The 17,107-nt window shown below is 41.0% G+C and overlaps 1 protein-coding gene across 3 annotated transcripts in view; it reads left to right on the forward strand.

Annotated features, from left to right (window-relative positions):
- Positions 1 to 6,177, forward strand: part of OSBPL3 (oxysterol binding protein like 3) — a 75,876-nt gene extending 69,699 nt beyond the window's left edge. For all 3 annotated transcript variants that reach the window (XM_064167276.1, XM_064167277.1, XM_064167278.1), the window contains 4 exons: positions 313 to 457; positions 1,947 to 2,073; positions 2,590 to 2,712; positions 3,676 to 6,177. In XM_064167276.1, coding sequence (XP_064023346.1) covers positions 313 to 457; positions 1,947 to 2,073; positions 2,590 to 2,712; positions 3,676 to 3,772 — 492 coding nt within the window. In that variant the 3' untranslated portion in view covers positions 3,773 to 6,177. The remainder of the gene's footprint in view (positions 1 to 312; positions 458 to 1,946; positions 2,074 to 2,589; positions 2,713 to 3,675) is intronic.
- Positions 6,178 to 17,107: the final 10,930 nt, after the last annotated feature.

Consider the following 17,107-nt stretch of genomic DNA (forward strand, 5'->3'; position numbering starts at 1 on the left):
ATGCCCTTATAACTGAAACGAAAATTAGGTTTTGGCAATAGATGGCTTCTTCCTAGTAAAGGAAAATCAATGAAAACCTATGCTTTGTCTAGTACTGCCCCTAAAAAAGACAAAAATCAGTGAAATTCTCAGTGTTAGTATTTTAATAAGCTGATTAATAGCAGTTGTTTGCATATGATACCATACTGCACACCTAAACGAATAGTTTTTATTTCAGAAAAGCACTCTACATACACCATGCTGCTGTTGGGAAGATCAGTTACACTGCACCTTTTATGCTTCTTTTTTTCCTCTTCTCTCTCTGAATTCTAGGCAAAGTATTGGAATCCAAACGCACATGAGATTGAAGGCAGTGTCATGGATAAAGCTGGGAACGTCGTGCACCGACTCTTTGGGAAGTGGCATGACAGTTTATACTGTGGGACAACGTCATCTTCCAACTGCATATGGAGAGCAAGTTAGTAATCAGAATGGCTAAGATAAAGGATTTAAGATCTGTTTAGGAATCAGCTTACTCTTTTAACCTCTCTATTGGGCCCTAAATTCTTGTTATTTCTATGTGGAATATTAGATTTCTGTCAAGCATTTTAAATTTACACCAGAAGAATGCATCATTTAACTCAAGTAATCCTATGATTTCCTGCTTTTTCTCCATTCACTATCTGGCCTGGAACACAGACCCTATGAGGAGAGGCTGAGGGAGCTGGGGTTGTTTAGTGTGGAGAAGGGAACGCTCAGGGGTGACCTCATTGCTGCCTACAACTACCTGAAGGGAGGCTGTAGCCAGGTGGGGGTTGGTCTCTTCTGCCAGGCAACCAGCAACAGAACAAGGGGACACAGTCTCAAGTTGTGCCAGGGGAGGTCTAGGCTGGATGTCAGAAGTTGTTGCCAGAGTGACTGGCATTGGAATGGGCTGCCCAGGGAGGTGGTGGAGTTGCCATCCCTGGAGGTGTTCAAGAAAAGACTGGATGAGGCACTTAGTGCCATGATAGACAGGGCTGGGTGCTAGGTTGGACTGGATGATCTTGGAGGTTTCTTCCAAACTGGTTGATTCTAGGATTTTCATCTTTCATAGAATCATAGAATGGTTTAGGTTGGAAGGGATCTCAAAGCTCATCCAGTTCCAGCCTCCTGCCATAGACAGGGACACCTCTCACTAGAACAGGTCGCTCAAGGCCTCATCCAACCTGGCCTTGAACACCTCCAGGGAGGAAGCAGCCACAACCTCCCTGGGAAACTGTGCCAGTATCTCACCACCCTCACTGGAAAGAACCCTTTCCTAACATCTAGTTTGAATCTCCCCTCTGCCAGTTTAAACTCATTACTCCTCATCCTGTCATTACAAGACCTTGTCAATAGTCTCTCTCCAGCTTTTTTGTAGGCCCCCTTCAGATACTGGAAGGCCACTATCAGGTCTTCTCAAAGCTTTTTCTTCTCCAGGCATGAAGCAGGTATTTGGGCATGAAGTAGGTATTGAGGGGTCTAAATGGAAGAAAGATCTAAAAGAAAAAAAAACCAAAACGAAAGAAAAGAAAAACAGACCAAAAAAAAAAGGAAGAAAGAGGAACTAAGCCCTCCTCTTTTTGTGTAGAGACTTGGTACATATCTCATGTTAATCACTGGAGGATTGCCCACAGAGCTCACTCCCTAATGACAGCCATATCTGAACTTCTCCCAAACCTGTCAAGGTTTTGCCTACTGTGTTTTGAAAAAGCACTGTGATAATAGCCAGGTCTCGATCACAGTTTTGCTCTGATTCAGCTGAGGGAACAAAACTCTGCTTTGTTGCAGAGCAGTAATCAAGGGGATGTTGTCTTGTCACATTACTGAAATCCTCTTATTCACCCACAACTGAAATGAACAAATGACTGAGAGAAGCTTGGAATTTTCCTTCTAAAGAGAACAGCATTTAACTGGAATTCTGAATGTACTCTTCTCTTCTGTAGATCCAATGCCTAAAGATTATGAACAGTGGTATGGATTCACTCAATTTGCACTGGAGTTAAATGAACTGGACCTGCAAACTAGGCCTTTCCTCCCATCCACTGATACACGTTTTAGGCCAGACCAAAGGTACTGAGTTTTAACTCTTAAATATCTTCCTCAAATAGTTCTGAATCTTCTCTACGCTGACTTTAGCCTAAGCTGAGACTGTTTTGTGTAGATACCAGCAGCATGTTTTCAGTTTCTGCATAAATGTGCATCTGAAACAGACTAGCATTGCCTAAAATTGGCTCTTGGATGCTTCCAGGTAACTGCCTTTCCAAAGATGTTAGAACTTCAGTACTTCAGGTACTGGAAGTTGAGTGGACTGTGTTTGAACAACCAAAAACTGAATACTTGAAATGTCTTTCTGCAGTGGATATTTCTACTGTTGCTAACCTCCAAGTAAAAGAGAATAACAATGACTCTGAAATTGTTGTGAGACTTTTATTCCCTCAAGTGCCTTTTGATAGTGCAGTTGTCTGTAGATGTAGCTGTTTACCTTTCAGACACTGCTGTAAAGATTAGATCTGCAGCTCTGGACAACCTGGCAAAGATGGGGGACAGGAGCACCAATTCTGTCTCTTATTACTGCTGGTGCTACAGGTTTCTAGAAGAAGGAAATATTGAAGGAGCTGAAATGCAAAAGCAGAGGATTGAGCAGCTACAAAGAGAACGGAGGAAGGTACTGGAAGAGAACAATCTAGAGCATCAGCCTCGGTTTTTCAGGTACTATACAAGAGCATATGCTATCATCTACTGAAATTCTGAACTGATCTGGAATCCTGGTTTGTTTTTTTCTTCTGTGTACATATATAGTGCTAAATAAAAACAAAGACATTTAAATCAAGAGAAAAAGAGAATGGCTTAGACCACTGTGTGTCTGACAAGCTGGTGAGCTAACTCATCACGAGGCAATCACACATACTAAAAAGAAACAAATATTGCTTCCAGCAGAGCCGAGGCTAATACTTCATAATTGTATATTCACAATAAGAATTGTCAGTAAGGATGAGGATTTGGATCCTCACAACGAGGATTTGAAAATTGAGATTTGTGGTGTAGATTTAAATAACAGAGTAAAGAATTTAATTACCATATAGCAAAAGGTTTATCCAGTGCAGAGTAGATACGAGTTGTGCATTTGGCTTTTTAACACTGATTCTTCAAGAAATCATAAGCCTTGATTTACTTAAAAGAACAGTTAGCTGTCATAACAAATATGTTGCACATCAGACTAAAAGCAGACTGATTCCTTCAGGATATGGTGCCTGATATGATGAATCTCACTTCTTGACTGAGAGCTCCAAGATTTCTTTATGCAGTAACAGTGGTGCTGTTTTATACCTTTGGAGAGGTAAAAGGATAGTTTGCACTTTCCACTCAAAGCTGCCTTTCACACCATGAAATAAACCCGGACTGCAGTTTTAAGTGCTAAGCACTGGCATATGACAGTGAGGTAAGAGTGTTGATCTCAGCTGAACACCAGGCTACCGAGATGCATCTCCAAAGCCCAGTGCAGCCATACCAGTTTGGCTCTCAATCTATATTGCATTGTTCGAAGGCTGCACTGAGTTACACCTGGTTCATGGGCTGGTTTTGGTACCTGTGCACAGTGCTACACTGCATTACACAGCATATATATGGCAAATACTAGCTTTACATTCAAGGTATTTGTTTCATCTTGAACAGGAAATCCAGTGATGACTCCTGGGTGAGCAATGGAACGTACATGGAACTTAGAAAAGAACCTGGTTTTTCCAAACTGGACAATCCTGTCCTCTGGTGAAAGAGGAGCTAACTGAAGACATTTTGTGCTGTAGTCTTGGATTTGATTTTAAAAGAAGTATATATAAATATATCTCTCTATATACAAATATATATATATAAATATACAGACACACCTACACACATATAATATATGTGAAGTGTGTGTGTATGTGTGCAAGTGAGTGTATCTCCAGAACTGTGCTTAACTTAGACTCTGATGATTAGCTTCCTTTACCCTGACTGTTGCAGTGATTGTTTGAATGTATAAATAACCTAACTTCTTTTTATAAAGATATTTAATAAATAGTACTGAATGTTAACAGAGAGAGAGAAAAGAGGAGCTTTTACACTACTTTTCCAATGTGTAATGATGTCAGTTCTAACTTATGCCTTATTGAATTACACTGGAGACAGTAGCATCAGCATCTCCTAGCCGTGCTGAGAAGTCAGAGTGCAAGCCTTAGTAACTCAAACTCTTAAGCAGGCTTCCACAATTCAGTGAGTAGTCGAGCTGTCTTTAGGTTGGTGTAAAACTGATAAAACAGACATCAGTGGTGCTGGAAACTGAGTATGGTCTTTTGTTGCCTGTAGAAAATATTTCCATAAGCTTTTGTTTCTGTTAGCTTTCTTCTTAGCATTACAGAGGAGGTAGTTCTGAGCTTACATCAGTGGTTCTACTGCCTTATACACGAACTGTATCTGGCTAAACGTAGTGCTAGAAATTCAGGAATCGCCAAAATTTTCCACCAGGAAAAAAATTTCCACTTGAAATTTATAGCCCCCAACAGGGCAAGAAGAGGAGATCCTTTGTATATATTGCTTGAGCACTGACTAGATGAAAAAAGCTCTCTCTTTTTCCAGTAAGTCAAACCTACACAAAGCACGAAATCCTGTGCTTCCGTAGCTTCGTTTGTTTTTTATTAACCTAAAAATTGCAGCAGTAAGACTTTTTAAAAAGCAAGCAAGCTGATTGCTTTAAGCTAGAGATTTTTTTTCTTAGTATTTTGATATTTTCTACCTCTTAAGAAATAAACAGCATATCTTACATTTGAAATATGACCATCTGCCTTATGGAGAAGTGTACGGAGTCTATGATCTTCCTCTGTTTGTGTGTTATGGTCGGATAAATATTTAAGTGTCTTGCACTAAATCGGTTGCATCCCTTTTCCTGTCATTTTATACATGTGGCTAGATTTGTGAACCTACTAAAACACAGGTCAGGAGTTTAGCAGGAAACAAATGTAGTAGAAATTGCTCTTTTGAATGAAGACTATAGACATGGGGCAGTATTCCTGCTTTTTCCATCAATTCACAAAGGCACAGTCACTAACACATTAATTTTATATTCCTACTTATCTGCAACTCAAGCCTGACCTAGGATCCTTCAGGTCTGTTCTATGTGTCTGTGACTCTCTGGCAACAATGCAATTATCAAGGTATAGGTCTATATCCTAGCACCATCATCACTGCCTTTTCATTTTCTTACATGCCACTTTAATGGCAGAAAGCAAACCCAAATGTTGTTGGCATGTTAAAATGACTTACAACAGGACATGGCATGGATAAAGGAGACTCCTAGAGGGACTAGTAGCTTAGAAAAGCTTGCACTTTGTGCTGCATTGTTCTAAAGAAAACCCATTAAAAATCGAGCCATTTATTATATGTCACATGAAGGAAATCCTATGAATGCCATTTAAAATCAGATCTGTGGTATCAGATTAGATGTGTATTTGAAATTTGCTTTCTGTTTCTTTAAAGGCTTAGAGGCAGATGAATGCTCTTCCACCATTTTTCACTCTGTCTCATTATTATTCCTGTAATTTATTACCAAAGAATGTAGTGTAATTATTTTCATTTAGTATCTCTTTCAAAGGCTTGGCTGCTATGTCAGGGGCTTACAACAAGGCAAGGTTCACATCAGTATCAAGACAAAATCTGCACTTCCACTCCAAAGGAAATCTGAATCTTTGGGGGCTGTTTGGCATTTCAAGGAAAAGAATCTCTTCATGGCTTGCTCCCTTCTTGTGTTTTATTCTTCTATCAACTGTCAGAACTTGGCACAGAAATGAGTTGGTATTTGTAATTATCCTTGCTGTTGGCAATTACTATTTATACTAAAAATAACATTCTTTTGACAACAAAAGAGGATGGGGAAAATACAATATTTTTGAAAGCTTTTAAGAAAGTAAAGAAAATTTGTGGAGGTTGGGTTAAACTTGTTCATTGACATATTTGGCAGCTGCTGTGATCACTGTCTCATCTAATTGCTGGGTTTGTACTTTTCATGTATGGAAGGGATTTCCCCCATACTTTGTCATATGACATAACTGATAGCATCTGAAATGAAAGGAATAGAGGCCAAAAGGCAAAGCTGGAGAATTGTAATGCATTAAAATCAGCAAGTTTTAAACAAAACTAATCTCATATTGGGTGTTTGTGTCGTGATTTTTGAGAAATCAGACTGGCAGTGTTGCTTTGTATCTTACAATCTTAAAATCACTACAGTCACTGGATTAATGACAAGCAGCATTGACTTGATGAAATTCCCATGTCAAGAAGGTAAACTTCAGAATCTTACTGTCATCTCCAGGAAAAAAAAAATCTGAGCATAACTCAGGGCATTTCTTAAATATATGAAGCAAAATCTTTGTACAATTAGTATCTCCTTTGTATCTCTCTGATATGCTTCTGCAAACGCTCTGTAACCATGGTTCTGACTGCAGCATGGTGGTCCTTACTTGTTTTTCTACAAGGCAATCGGATTTAGTTGTCAATCCTTTGTCAACCTTACACTGAGGAGTGGGAGAATATTGGTTTTCTATTTCTTCTGTGTGCTTCTGCATACCAATACCTTCATCGTTCACATACAAATGCATTCATCGTTCAGAAACCTTAATATACTCTCTACAGTTAGTCTTGGTAAACTATGACATTTTGGTAGTTTTCTTCCCTAAAACTTGAGGTGTAGTAATGGGTGCAAAACTTTAGCTTCCTGCCATACAAGTAAGCCACTTGTTTTTAATAACTCACACTAAGAGACTTTTTTCCTCCCTATTTCTACCCTAAGTAGTTTATAAGAAAAAGAAGCCATAACAGGTCACTTGCTGCTTCCTTTTGTACACAGCAATGATCCCCAAGCTGTTTAGCAAAGTGGATCAGTCTTAACATCTCTTGATGGCAGTTGCCTACAGTTATAGCTCTCTTATTTGACAACTTTATACACATTACCTAATGTAGTTTTGGAGAGGTATTTGTTTAGGAGACTATACTTGATAGCATCAAGTGCCCTTTAGACTAAGTGGAAATGGAGCACATCATTGATCATTGCATTCCTTTCTTAATCTCTGCTCTCCAAGATATGCTTTGTGTGTTAGTTTTCCAGCACTGATCTGCTCTTTTTAGATGCTTTTTTTGAATTACAGCATTTGGGTCCTTTATACAGAGCTCAAAAAATGAGACATTTGGAAGGAAGAGCAAAGCATTCAAAAGTTTTGACCAAAAAAACCCATCCTAGAGATCTGTTCTTTCACCACCAAGTTTTGAAGGACCTGAAGCAGGATTCTTGGCCTCTTCTAAAACCTGGCTCCTGAAGGAGGTGGTGGTTGCAAACACCTTCACCTGTTATGTATTCATGGCAGTGAAACGTGCAACCAGGGACAGCTTTGGGGGTCACACAAAGATTCAGTGCCAGTCTCAACCCCCACCAAAAAAGTATTGTATGAAAAGCCTTACCCCTTCCCATGCCCTTTGCCTTCCCTCACCTGTTTACAATTCTATTTAGGTTGTCTATGTTGTCCCTCATAGCTGGAATTCCCTTTTTAGTGTCACATTTTCACTTCATTGATTTTTTTCCCTAAAAAACAGGAAAACAATTCATTGTAACAAGCTTTAAATGATAAATCATGCCTAAAAATTGGAGTTAAAAAGCCTTCTCTGTAAATATTATGGCCTACTTCTGAATCTTTTTCTTGATCGTGACCAGGACTTTCTTCCCACTTGCACTCTGGATTCAGACCACAGTCTGGTAAGGGTAGCGTGCTATGGAAATGTGCAGCTCTATCTGCTCAGCATACTCCTAATTAATACCCTTGGCATACTCCTAATTAATCTCCTTGCATCTGCTTTTGTGTAACTCTCTTCTGCCATCTCTCTAGATGACCAGCTTTGCAGAGCAGGAAATTTTCAGCGTTACCTTATTTTGTGTACAGCCCATACAGGCAGAGCAAGATGAAGAGGAGTGCAAAATTTGACCCACAGTGCATATAAAACAGAAGGACAAAGCCCAACTTCTCCACATAACCGAATGCATCTTGCAAGGGTGCTATTCAAAGTGGTGAAGATAAAATGGAAAGGTGGGAGTTTTTTGAGTTGAATGTGTTTTCATTTGTGGATTATGCCCATATAAATATGATTCACAGTATTCACTAATTCATCCTTTCTGTTTTCTAGCTGCTGGTGGGTGCAACTTACTCCAGTAGCTGTGGGTTCATAAGAAGCTGCATGTTATTTGGCTTATCTGTGGAAACTTAGTGAATGGTGTAACTTACCACCAAATATGTTACTGTACTGCTTGGTTCTTAGATACTGTTCTTGCTGCAGCTTTTGAAAGCAATAAGAGACATTTCCCACACAAGTAGTTGCCATATGTTAAAGAAATAATTATTTTAAGCAGTTTGGGGTTTATACAGACTGTGGGTTTGGTGGGTTTGTTTTATACAACAAAACTGTAATAAAGCTCGTGAGAATGTTTGGGAGATTGATCCACAAGAAGTGGTGAGCTCCTTCAACTTCCACACCTTTGAGATGGTTGGTGTCCCTCAGAATCTGGCAGTCTTGTTATTTACATTAGCAGGATTTTACTAGATCAAATACTGGGGAAAATGCCACACGTATGAGGTATTAGATACCCAAAGCTGCTAAATGCTGACTGTTCTTTGCTTTGGTAGAGCATTAGTGATTTCAGAATGCAGGGAGGTACATCATGTGCGCTAGAATTATCACTGACTTCCACATTTTTGAGAACCTGCTGCAGTCAGGATCACTCCTGTTTTCTGCTTCACTTGCTCCAAAAATGTGTAATAATCCTGGAGCACCTCGATGCACAGTTTGATTTATTACTTATGTCTCTGTAACTGATTTAGTTGGACGTTAATAAATCATACTTGAAAAAGGCCACAGAGCACCCTGACTTTTTCCCAGGGGTTGGAAGCATCTTTTCTTCGAAGGTTGTTAGTGACAGCTGAAATGAGTCTAGCTGCTGTAGTGATCTTTCACCCTTGCCAGAAATGGCAAGGGTGAAAGAGCTTCCATCTGCTGGAAGCCTTATTTATCACTCTCCCAATCTGTCTGGTAGTGGTGTTGCGTTCTAGTTGTTTCTCAGTTACCTGGAACACACTCCGTGGCAGTTGTATGGCTAACACACTGAACACCTGAGGCAGGGAAAGAGGTAAGCTGATGGAACTAACTTATAGCTATACATGAATTGTTGATTCTGAAAAGCATAAATTGCTTTAGCACAGATGTGGAGACCACAAACCACATCATCTCCATAAAACAGTTTTCAAAACCGAGGAAACATAAATCAGTGGAGGGAAATTGTATCAGTGTGGTGGGGTTTGTGTTAAAGATGGTGATGCAGGACAGATCTGCCAATCAGAGCCAATCTCAACTATGTCTCATAGTCTCACTGTGCATAAGGTACAGTACTGATGGTTTAGGATCTTGAAAAATGTGGGAGTGCACTGACTGTAATTCCTGGTCAACCTGTAATTCCTGAGTGTGGTCCTGTAGCATTTCCCAGGCTCAGTGAGTATAAAGATTTGGTGTAAGGGAGCACAGAGGTTCCAGGAAGAGCTGGGAGAATTGTATCAATAAATCTGTTCCTACACAGCTGTTGTGCATGGCAGAATAAGGATGGAGCCTGAAAGAAAAACAGCTTTTATAGTGGTAAAGAATCAACTTCTGTTTTCTGAAATCCAGCCGTTTTGGTTCTGTATTGGGTTAAGAGCTTTGGAACTTGCTCATCATGCCAATGGAAATCACTTCATTGAAGATCAGTTTCTTGGAGATTTAATATGCTTTTTAATTGGTACCTGAAATAACTAGCATTTAGTTCAAATTGCTGGGGAAAGTGGTGCTTACAGAAGCAGTTAGTATCTTTTCATAACTATAAAAGGGAGAGGAAGATGGCAAGGGATGCTCATTACTAGTACCTAATCACGGATACCCAGGCCAGTAGGAACTTGTCTTGTGAAGAAATGGCTATGGAGTAAATTTAAGATTGCCCCTTGAGCTAGTAACGTGCCAAGTACCTACAGCATGGTGAAGGGCTGCCCAGACTGAAAGCAGGCTGTTCTCCCCTACAGAAGTGTAAGGTAAACTTGGCTTGTGTAGACTTCGCATCCAATTTGTGTTTAAGCTCAGCTGTCTGTTCATTTGCGGTGATCTCTCTATGTTAAAGTCATTTTGCTTACCACAAATGACTCAAACCACTATAGCATGAGGAAAAACACTGACAGATGAGCAGAGCTTGCTCTGCATAGTAACAGACACATCTTGGCTTTTTCTTAATACCTCTGTTACATTTCTCTCATTTTCCAAACATTGCTGTCCATGCTGAAGTTGTTGATTTTTAACTTAAAACCCCTCTAGTGCAGCAGATGCAGAACAATTTGTGGGGTTGCTCTGAGTTTTTCATGGGGTTAAAAGCTGGCCAGATACCAAATTCTGCTCTAGAGTTATTAATTTGTGTCTTTGCTTACTCTGTACCAAGGGAAATATTTGCAATTGCTATGTGTAAACCCTCATTTGAGGTAAATCAATATTGCTCTACTGAGCTGTGTGTAACCGAGGCTTAAGTTAACTGCAACTCGGACTCTGTGGGTTCGCTGATGTTTTTACAGGCTCTTGGAATGATAATAAATTCCTGGAAGAAAAGATGCTGTGCATGAACATCAGCTGCTGTTTCTGTCTGTCATTTCACATTCTTCAGGAATTACTGACTTCCTCTAAGTGTTAGGACACTCTTTTAATTTGAGGGAGTTTTAGCTGATGGATTACTTGCTGTCTTACTAAGGGTCATATGTTTTGGGGTTTTTTTCTTAGTTAACATTGGGTTTCTTTATTAAAAATTTCTGTAATAAAATTCTTTCCTAAATCACTAATTTCTTATCTTGAACTGCTGCAGTAGATGCCTTGAAAAATCCTTTTTTTTCTTAGATTTTATAAAGATGTCTGCAAAGCCTAAGACTGCTGCCTAGAGCGAGAAAGATTGTGTAGATTCATCAGTAGATGAGAACTTGTCTAATAGCTGAGAGATTTACTGTTTTGTTTACTCGTAGCTGTTTCAGCCATTGACAGACTGAAGATGGAGTGAAGTCAAGAGATCTCGTTCTGCTTGTACTAATTGTTTGGTACATGCACTTCAGTCAATGGAACGAATCTTCTGAAAGCAAGTAGAGCTATATAATAGCTGCATAGGTTTGGGGGATAGGGAAATCAATTGTCTTATGAAATTCAAAAGCAGCACACCAAATTCTTAGGTCCTTCAGTGGGGAAGAGAACTTTCACAGGCAGGCTAGTTAGAACAAGCTTGACCTTCTCTGAGTTCTCTACTTACCAGCAGATTGTGAGCCCAACTCGTTCTTAACATACTCCTCTTTCATGTTGGAGAGTAAAAGTTCTAAGTTGAAGGAGGGTAGAGAACCCAAGGATATTGTATTCTCACTTTTGTGAGTATCAGAAACTGGGAAAAGAGATCTGGATGCCTCCTGTCACTGGAAAGGCCATAGGAAGAACTCCACTGTATTCTGTATAGCTCCAAAGCTTTCTAAAGCTGATGCTTATGTGAATGCTTTGGTTGTGATGCTGGCAGGAATTGTTTGAAACGATGAGGGGAAAATAAATGAGAGGAACGACAAGATACGTTGTTGAAATTCTTGGTATTGAAGTGTGCAATCACAGGCTTCTAGCCATAAGAACGACTACAGTTAATTCTTTCCTAGTAACAGTTTCCAGTTGCTTCCTTTCAGGCTAATGCTTCCTCCTGGGCCACGGCTGGTATCCCTTCTCTCTAAGGAACTGCATTGCTCATACTGTGGTGTATTGTCATTGCTGAGGCTAAACAAACTGCAGAAGAGCCAAATAAGCCACAGCTCAAGATGACTGCGACCAGTTCTGCAGGAGGAAGTGCATTCCCATCTCCCACCCAAGGTTACTTGCATCACCCACTTCAGGTGCTAGTTGCCCCAAATCATTTGAACACACAAGGGCAGTACAAGCAGCAAGGACACCATTTTCAGTTCTATGATAGAGCAAATAAAATACATTTTTAAGCGTCATATTCCTGCCCTTAGTTTCACATCTGAGTGTTTTTCCAGCGTAGTGAATACCTGGGTGTGGGTGACTCCAGCCCCGGCCACCGGCTGTACGAATCGCCAGGACCCCCCTGCTGCCACCTTCTGTTCAGAAGGGCAGCTGCAGCCCAGTCTGCTTGACCCACAGCTACCCCTCTACAGCACCTTGCTGGCTTTGGGGGCTACACTGTTCAGTAGTGCAGAAGGAGCTCACATGCAGTTAGCAGCCCACACGAATTTCAGCAGCCCTTGCTCCCTGTTTCAAGAAGAACTGTGTCCTTCTCAAGCTGATTCCTTTCGGTGGGGAAATCCCGGGAATGTTCTCACTCCAGCTTCTGTAAGATGCTGAAAAGAAAACCCTTTGCATGCTGAAGCTGAGACACCAATAACCTCAGTACCCAGTGGGGCTGAACTATCAGCCTCATGTTAAATGGGGTGGGGTTTTTCCCTTTTTGTCTCCCTTGTGGTGTGCAATTCCACAGCACAAGGCACATGCAGCCACTGGTAGCTCTTGCTGCTGAGACCCTGGGTGGGGAAGCTCTTGGAGCTCTGACTCCTCTGTAGTAGCAGCGCAAGGTCACAGCACCTCAGGACCCTCTGGAGGCACTGGCTTCTTCGCTGTTTATAGTCGTCTCCTCCCTGCATCTGCTACTTCTGTGGGCTGAGGCTTGCTTCAACATCTAAACAAAATGCTCAGGTTCTGTCTCTGTGCATTCACTTCATTCTCCTGCAGAAATCCTTTTCATATTGCCCTGGAAAAAGAATCCTGGTAATCATTCAGCTCTGAAAGAGGGATCAAGCTGACAGGTAACAGGTAATGGGAAAGGGAACTAAGGAGCTGCAAACTAGAATCATAAAATTATGGAATGATCTGGTTCTGACCTCCCTGCCATGAGCAGGGATACCTTCCACTTCCATCCTTGTTCAAAGCTCCATCCAGCCTGGCCTTGAACGCTTCCAGGGAGCAGGCACCCACAGCTTCTCTGGGCACCCTGTTCCAGTGCCTTGCCACCTTCATGGCAAAGAATTTCTTCCTAATACCCCATCTACATCTACCCTCCTTCAGTTGGAAACTGTCATCCCTCACCCTATCACTACATTCCCTTATAAAGAGTAGCTGCTTATCTTTCCTGTAGACCCTCTTTAAGAACTGGGAAACAAACCAAAACAAACAAAAAAAAACAACAAAAAAAGTCCCACCAAACAACTACACAACAAACAAAAACCACACACGAAAAGCAAAGGAGGCACAAAAAAAACAAAAGGGAGAGACAAAATGTGTTTTATTCATAATAACACTAGTGCTACAAACGTTGTAGTGGATGAAAACAAGTGCCTGCTGTTAGTCAGTGAAATATTAATATCAGCTCCTGAACACTTTGCGAGGTTTGACTACAGCCATGCTCGAGTTCTCCGTCAGTGTAATCCAAACACCATCCAGCTGGCTGCCCCACGAGGAACTGCAACCACATGCTGTGGATTCTTTGGGAATTTCTGCCCAAATCATTTGCCTCTGCAGTCAGATAGTGTTTGTGAGGGTGTGAGTGCAGACATCCCTTCAGAGGATGCCAGAGAACTGTGTAAATGAGAATAAAGAAAAACTGTTCTTTACAGTCAGCTTTCCTCCCTATAGGTAGCTTCAGTCACAGGCTCTTCCCCATGGATCAATCAACTCTTCTTGTTTTGCCAGCTTTGTCCCAAACTTCCCATGGAGCCTTTAGATGTGCTTGCCTTAGTTCTTCCATTCACTGTGACTCTGAGGTTCTCTATAACATACAAACTCAGTATGAACCACGCTAATTTTAGGATCACATTTTTTATTGAACTGAAATCCTAACTGTATAGTTATGAGTGGGAATGCAACTTACTGAAGTAGGATGCTAAATATTGGGGTGAGATATAAAATGGAGCTAAGATGCTAAATTTTGGGGTGGGATGCTCAATTTTGGGGTAAGATATAAAATGGAGATAAGATGCTAAATGTTGGGATAGGGTGCTAAATTTTGGGGTAAGATATAAAATGGAGATAAAATGCTAAATTTTGGGGTAAGATATAAAATGGAGGCAAGATGTAAATTGAAGTGAGATGCTAAATTTTAGGGCAAGATGCTAAATTGATATGTGTCCCTGCCCATGGCAGGGGTGTTGGAACTAGATGATCCTTGTGGTCCCTTCCATCCCTGACTGATTCTATGCTATGCTAATCCACGTGATATAATGATTTACAGTTGGTTGTACCCTGCTGCCTGTAGTGCTAAGCACTGTACAACCATACTTTAAATAGTGCCATGTGCTGCACAGTTGTACTTTAACAAACCCTGCCAGAGTGCTTGCAGTCTGCAAGATGTGTGTGTGCACAGATACAAAGTTGATAGGACTCCCTTTTTTTTTTTTTTTTTTTTTTTTTTTTGAGGCTCAGTGACAGATATCCTCCATTTGCAATGTTTTGTTGAAACAAAACCACACCCTAATATTTGGGTGTTTTTCCTCATTTGGCACTTTAGATCATGTTGAAACTGCCTGAAACCAAAGATGTAAAACAAAGAAGAATGAAGAGGCATAGGGAATAAATCTCACTTTAGATTTGCTTTCTGATGTGTTTTTTTTTGGACTTCTTCATCTTAATGTGGAATAATATGCTTTTAAAACAACTGTTTATGTAGGATGACATAAATGTTTGGGGCTCTTACACAATAATTTGATAGCTGTTCCTTTGGCTAATTTGTAAGGAACTCTTGCTGCTGCATAGCTTGAACAATACAGCAGCCAGATGGGCTTTGATAAAACATTGATAAGACCAGATGGTTCATAATAAACTATTATGGAAAGAAGACTTTTGAGACATGTTAGAAATTTTATCTCCTCCTAAGTCTTCATTTATCATTAGTGTAAATTGTCCTGGAAGGCTAATGGGCTTAAAACATGTCCTGGCTTGCCCCACCCTTCTGCTGATGGGGGAAGCAAAGGTGGGAGGAAAACAAAGGCTTGGGTCGTTATGACCCCTCCCAAAGTGATAAACAGGTGTTTATGCACTTGTTAGTGTCTTGCCCAAATAAGGGTGAGCAAGCCCTGGCTTCACCTAATATGGTCAAGTTTGTAAATGCCATTTTGATTGGTGAATGTCTGTGGCCAAAGGAGCCTTTACACACTCAGGCAAACAATACAAACTGAGCTAAACTGCAAGCAGCTGTGCTGCCTCTGCCTCAGCTTCTGCTGCTCTGCCTCACTGCTCTCAGCTTGGACAATGTGTTCTGCTCTGCCTCATGCTTCAGACGGGCTTAGCCCTGATGTTTTGGGCTTGAATTACCTGGAAACTTAAGCGCCTCAAGTTTACTAGGAGAAGACATTAAGTGCCTCACGGCATGGTGAGAAATGCCAGTGACACGTTGCTCTCTGCAGCTCTGCAAGAGATCCTGCCTGCACCTCTTCAAACCTCTGTGCCAAGAGGAACCAGGATCAGGCCAGAGATTGTCTGCCTCTTTCCCAGCACCCTGCTAGAGCTGGGAAGATCTAAAAACCTCTCAACAGCTATCAAGACACTGAGCAGTTCCAACACTGCTGCAAAGAAGCCAGGGACTATCTCTGAATTCTACTCCACCACTGTGAGTATAACAGACTTTCCCTAGGGCTCCAGGTTGCCTATTTATAAGTGGGGCAAAGCCATTTTGTGGTTAAACCTTTTCCAATGTTCTGGTTCTCCTAAATTAATGAATTGCCCATAAGCATCCTTGTGAAGAGTTTCCCGAATGAATTAGAACCTAAATCTAACTCATTTGTATACAGTTTGTGGAAATAAAATAACTACATATTTTATAATTCCTGCCTCATTAATTGCCCCAAGTCATAAATAAAGTTCTGTGGCTGCCATCTAATCTACAGTTTAAAGTTGAAGCACATAGTTCATGCAGCTTCAGGTAAGCTGTCCTCTGTATTATTTAGACATTACTAACTGTAACCACAACCTGTTAGACATGGTCCTAGCCTAGCTTTTCTGATCATTTTCTTTAAATCATGGTAAAGTCATCCAATAATAACAAAATTTTCACAGGCAGATCTTTAGAAGGCTACAGCTAACCCTAAAACACAGGTAGGGAGAAGAGAGCTTTCACAGTGGCAGAGAGGAAACCTGTGCCACAGCACACCAAAGGCAGATGCAGTACTATCTTCCACCATATCAACATCTGTACTCAAGACACCATGATCTAAGTCAAGGGTTAGAAAAAGATAATGCCAGATTACAGCATCATACAAAAAAAACCCCAATTTAAAAGTTAGAATTCTAAAGGGAAATAGTCAGAGGGTGCAAAGCCCCTTTCAGTACCTGACAGAAATAACCATTCTGCAATGCTGACATCTTGTGGTGGCCTGCACAATGATTCCTTATCTTCGTATCACCTGAGGAATTTCACACAGACGTGCTCAAAGGGCATGCAACAATGTGGGCGGTTTTATTTTCCCTTCCAGACTACTGTCATTTATGTTTTATTATGTGCATTACTCATTTTCGTAGTTGTTGCTGTGGAGTCCTTGTGTCTGTCACGGGTCTCACTTATTTAAATGAGGCAGACAAATCCAGTCCTGTACAAAACCCCGGATTGTCCTACAGGCGAAAGTCTCTGGTGTTCTCCTGCTCTTTCTCCTCTCCTGCAGGAGTAATGCAGAAGGATTTTCCAATGCAGAAGTGGTGCACTTCAGGTTTCAGCTCAGGAGATGGGAGCGTGTGGCAGGCAGCTCCCAGTGCAGATCACGCTCACGACGTGTCTTTCTCCCAGTCGGTCAGGAAGTAACCAAGCGCTGTGAGTTCTGACTTGTGCAGCACATGCCACAAGCATTTCCACAAAGACTGAAGGCTCAAGGTGAGTTTTCAATCCTAAACATTTCCTGCTTACAGCCAGGTTTGAAAACAGTCTTTGAAGCCTCTATGTTAATTGCTGCATAGCCCCAAAACTGGCTGCTGACATCCAGACCTGTGTTTGTGTCTCTTCTAATTAACAAGAAGC

This window comes from Pogoniulus pusillus, chromosome 28, assembly GCF_015220805.1.
Source record: "Pogoniulus pusillus isolate bPogPus1 chromosome 28, bPogPus1.pri, whole genome shotgun sequence".
NCBI lineage: Eukaryota > Metazoa > Chordata > Aves > Piciformes > Lybiidae > Pogoniulus > Pogoniulus pusillus.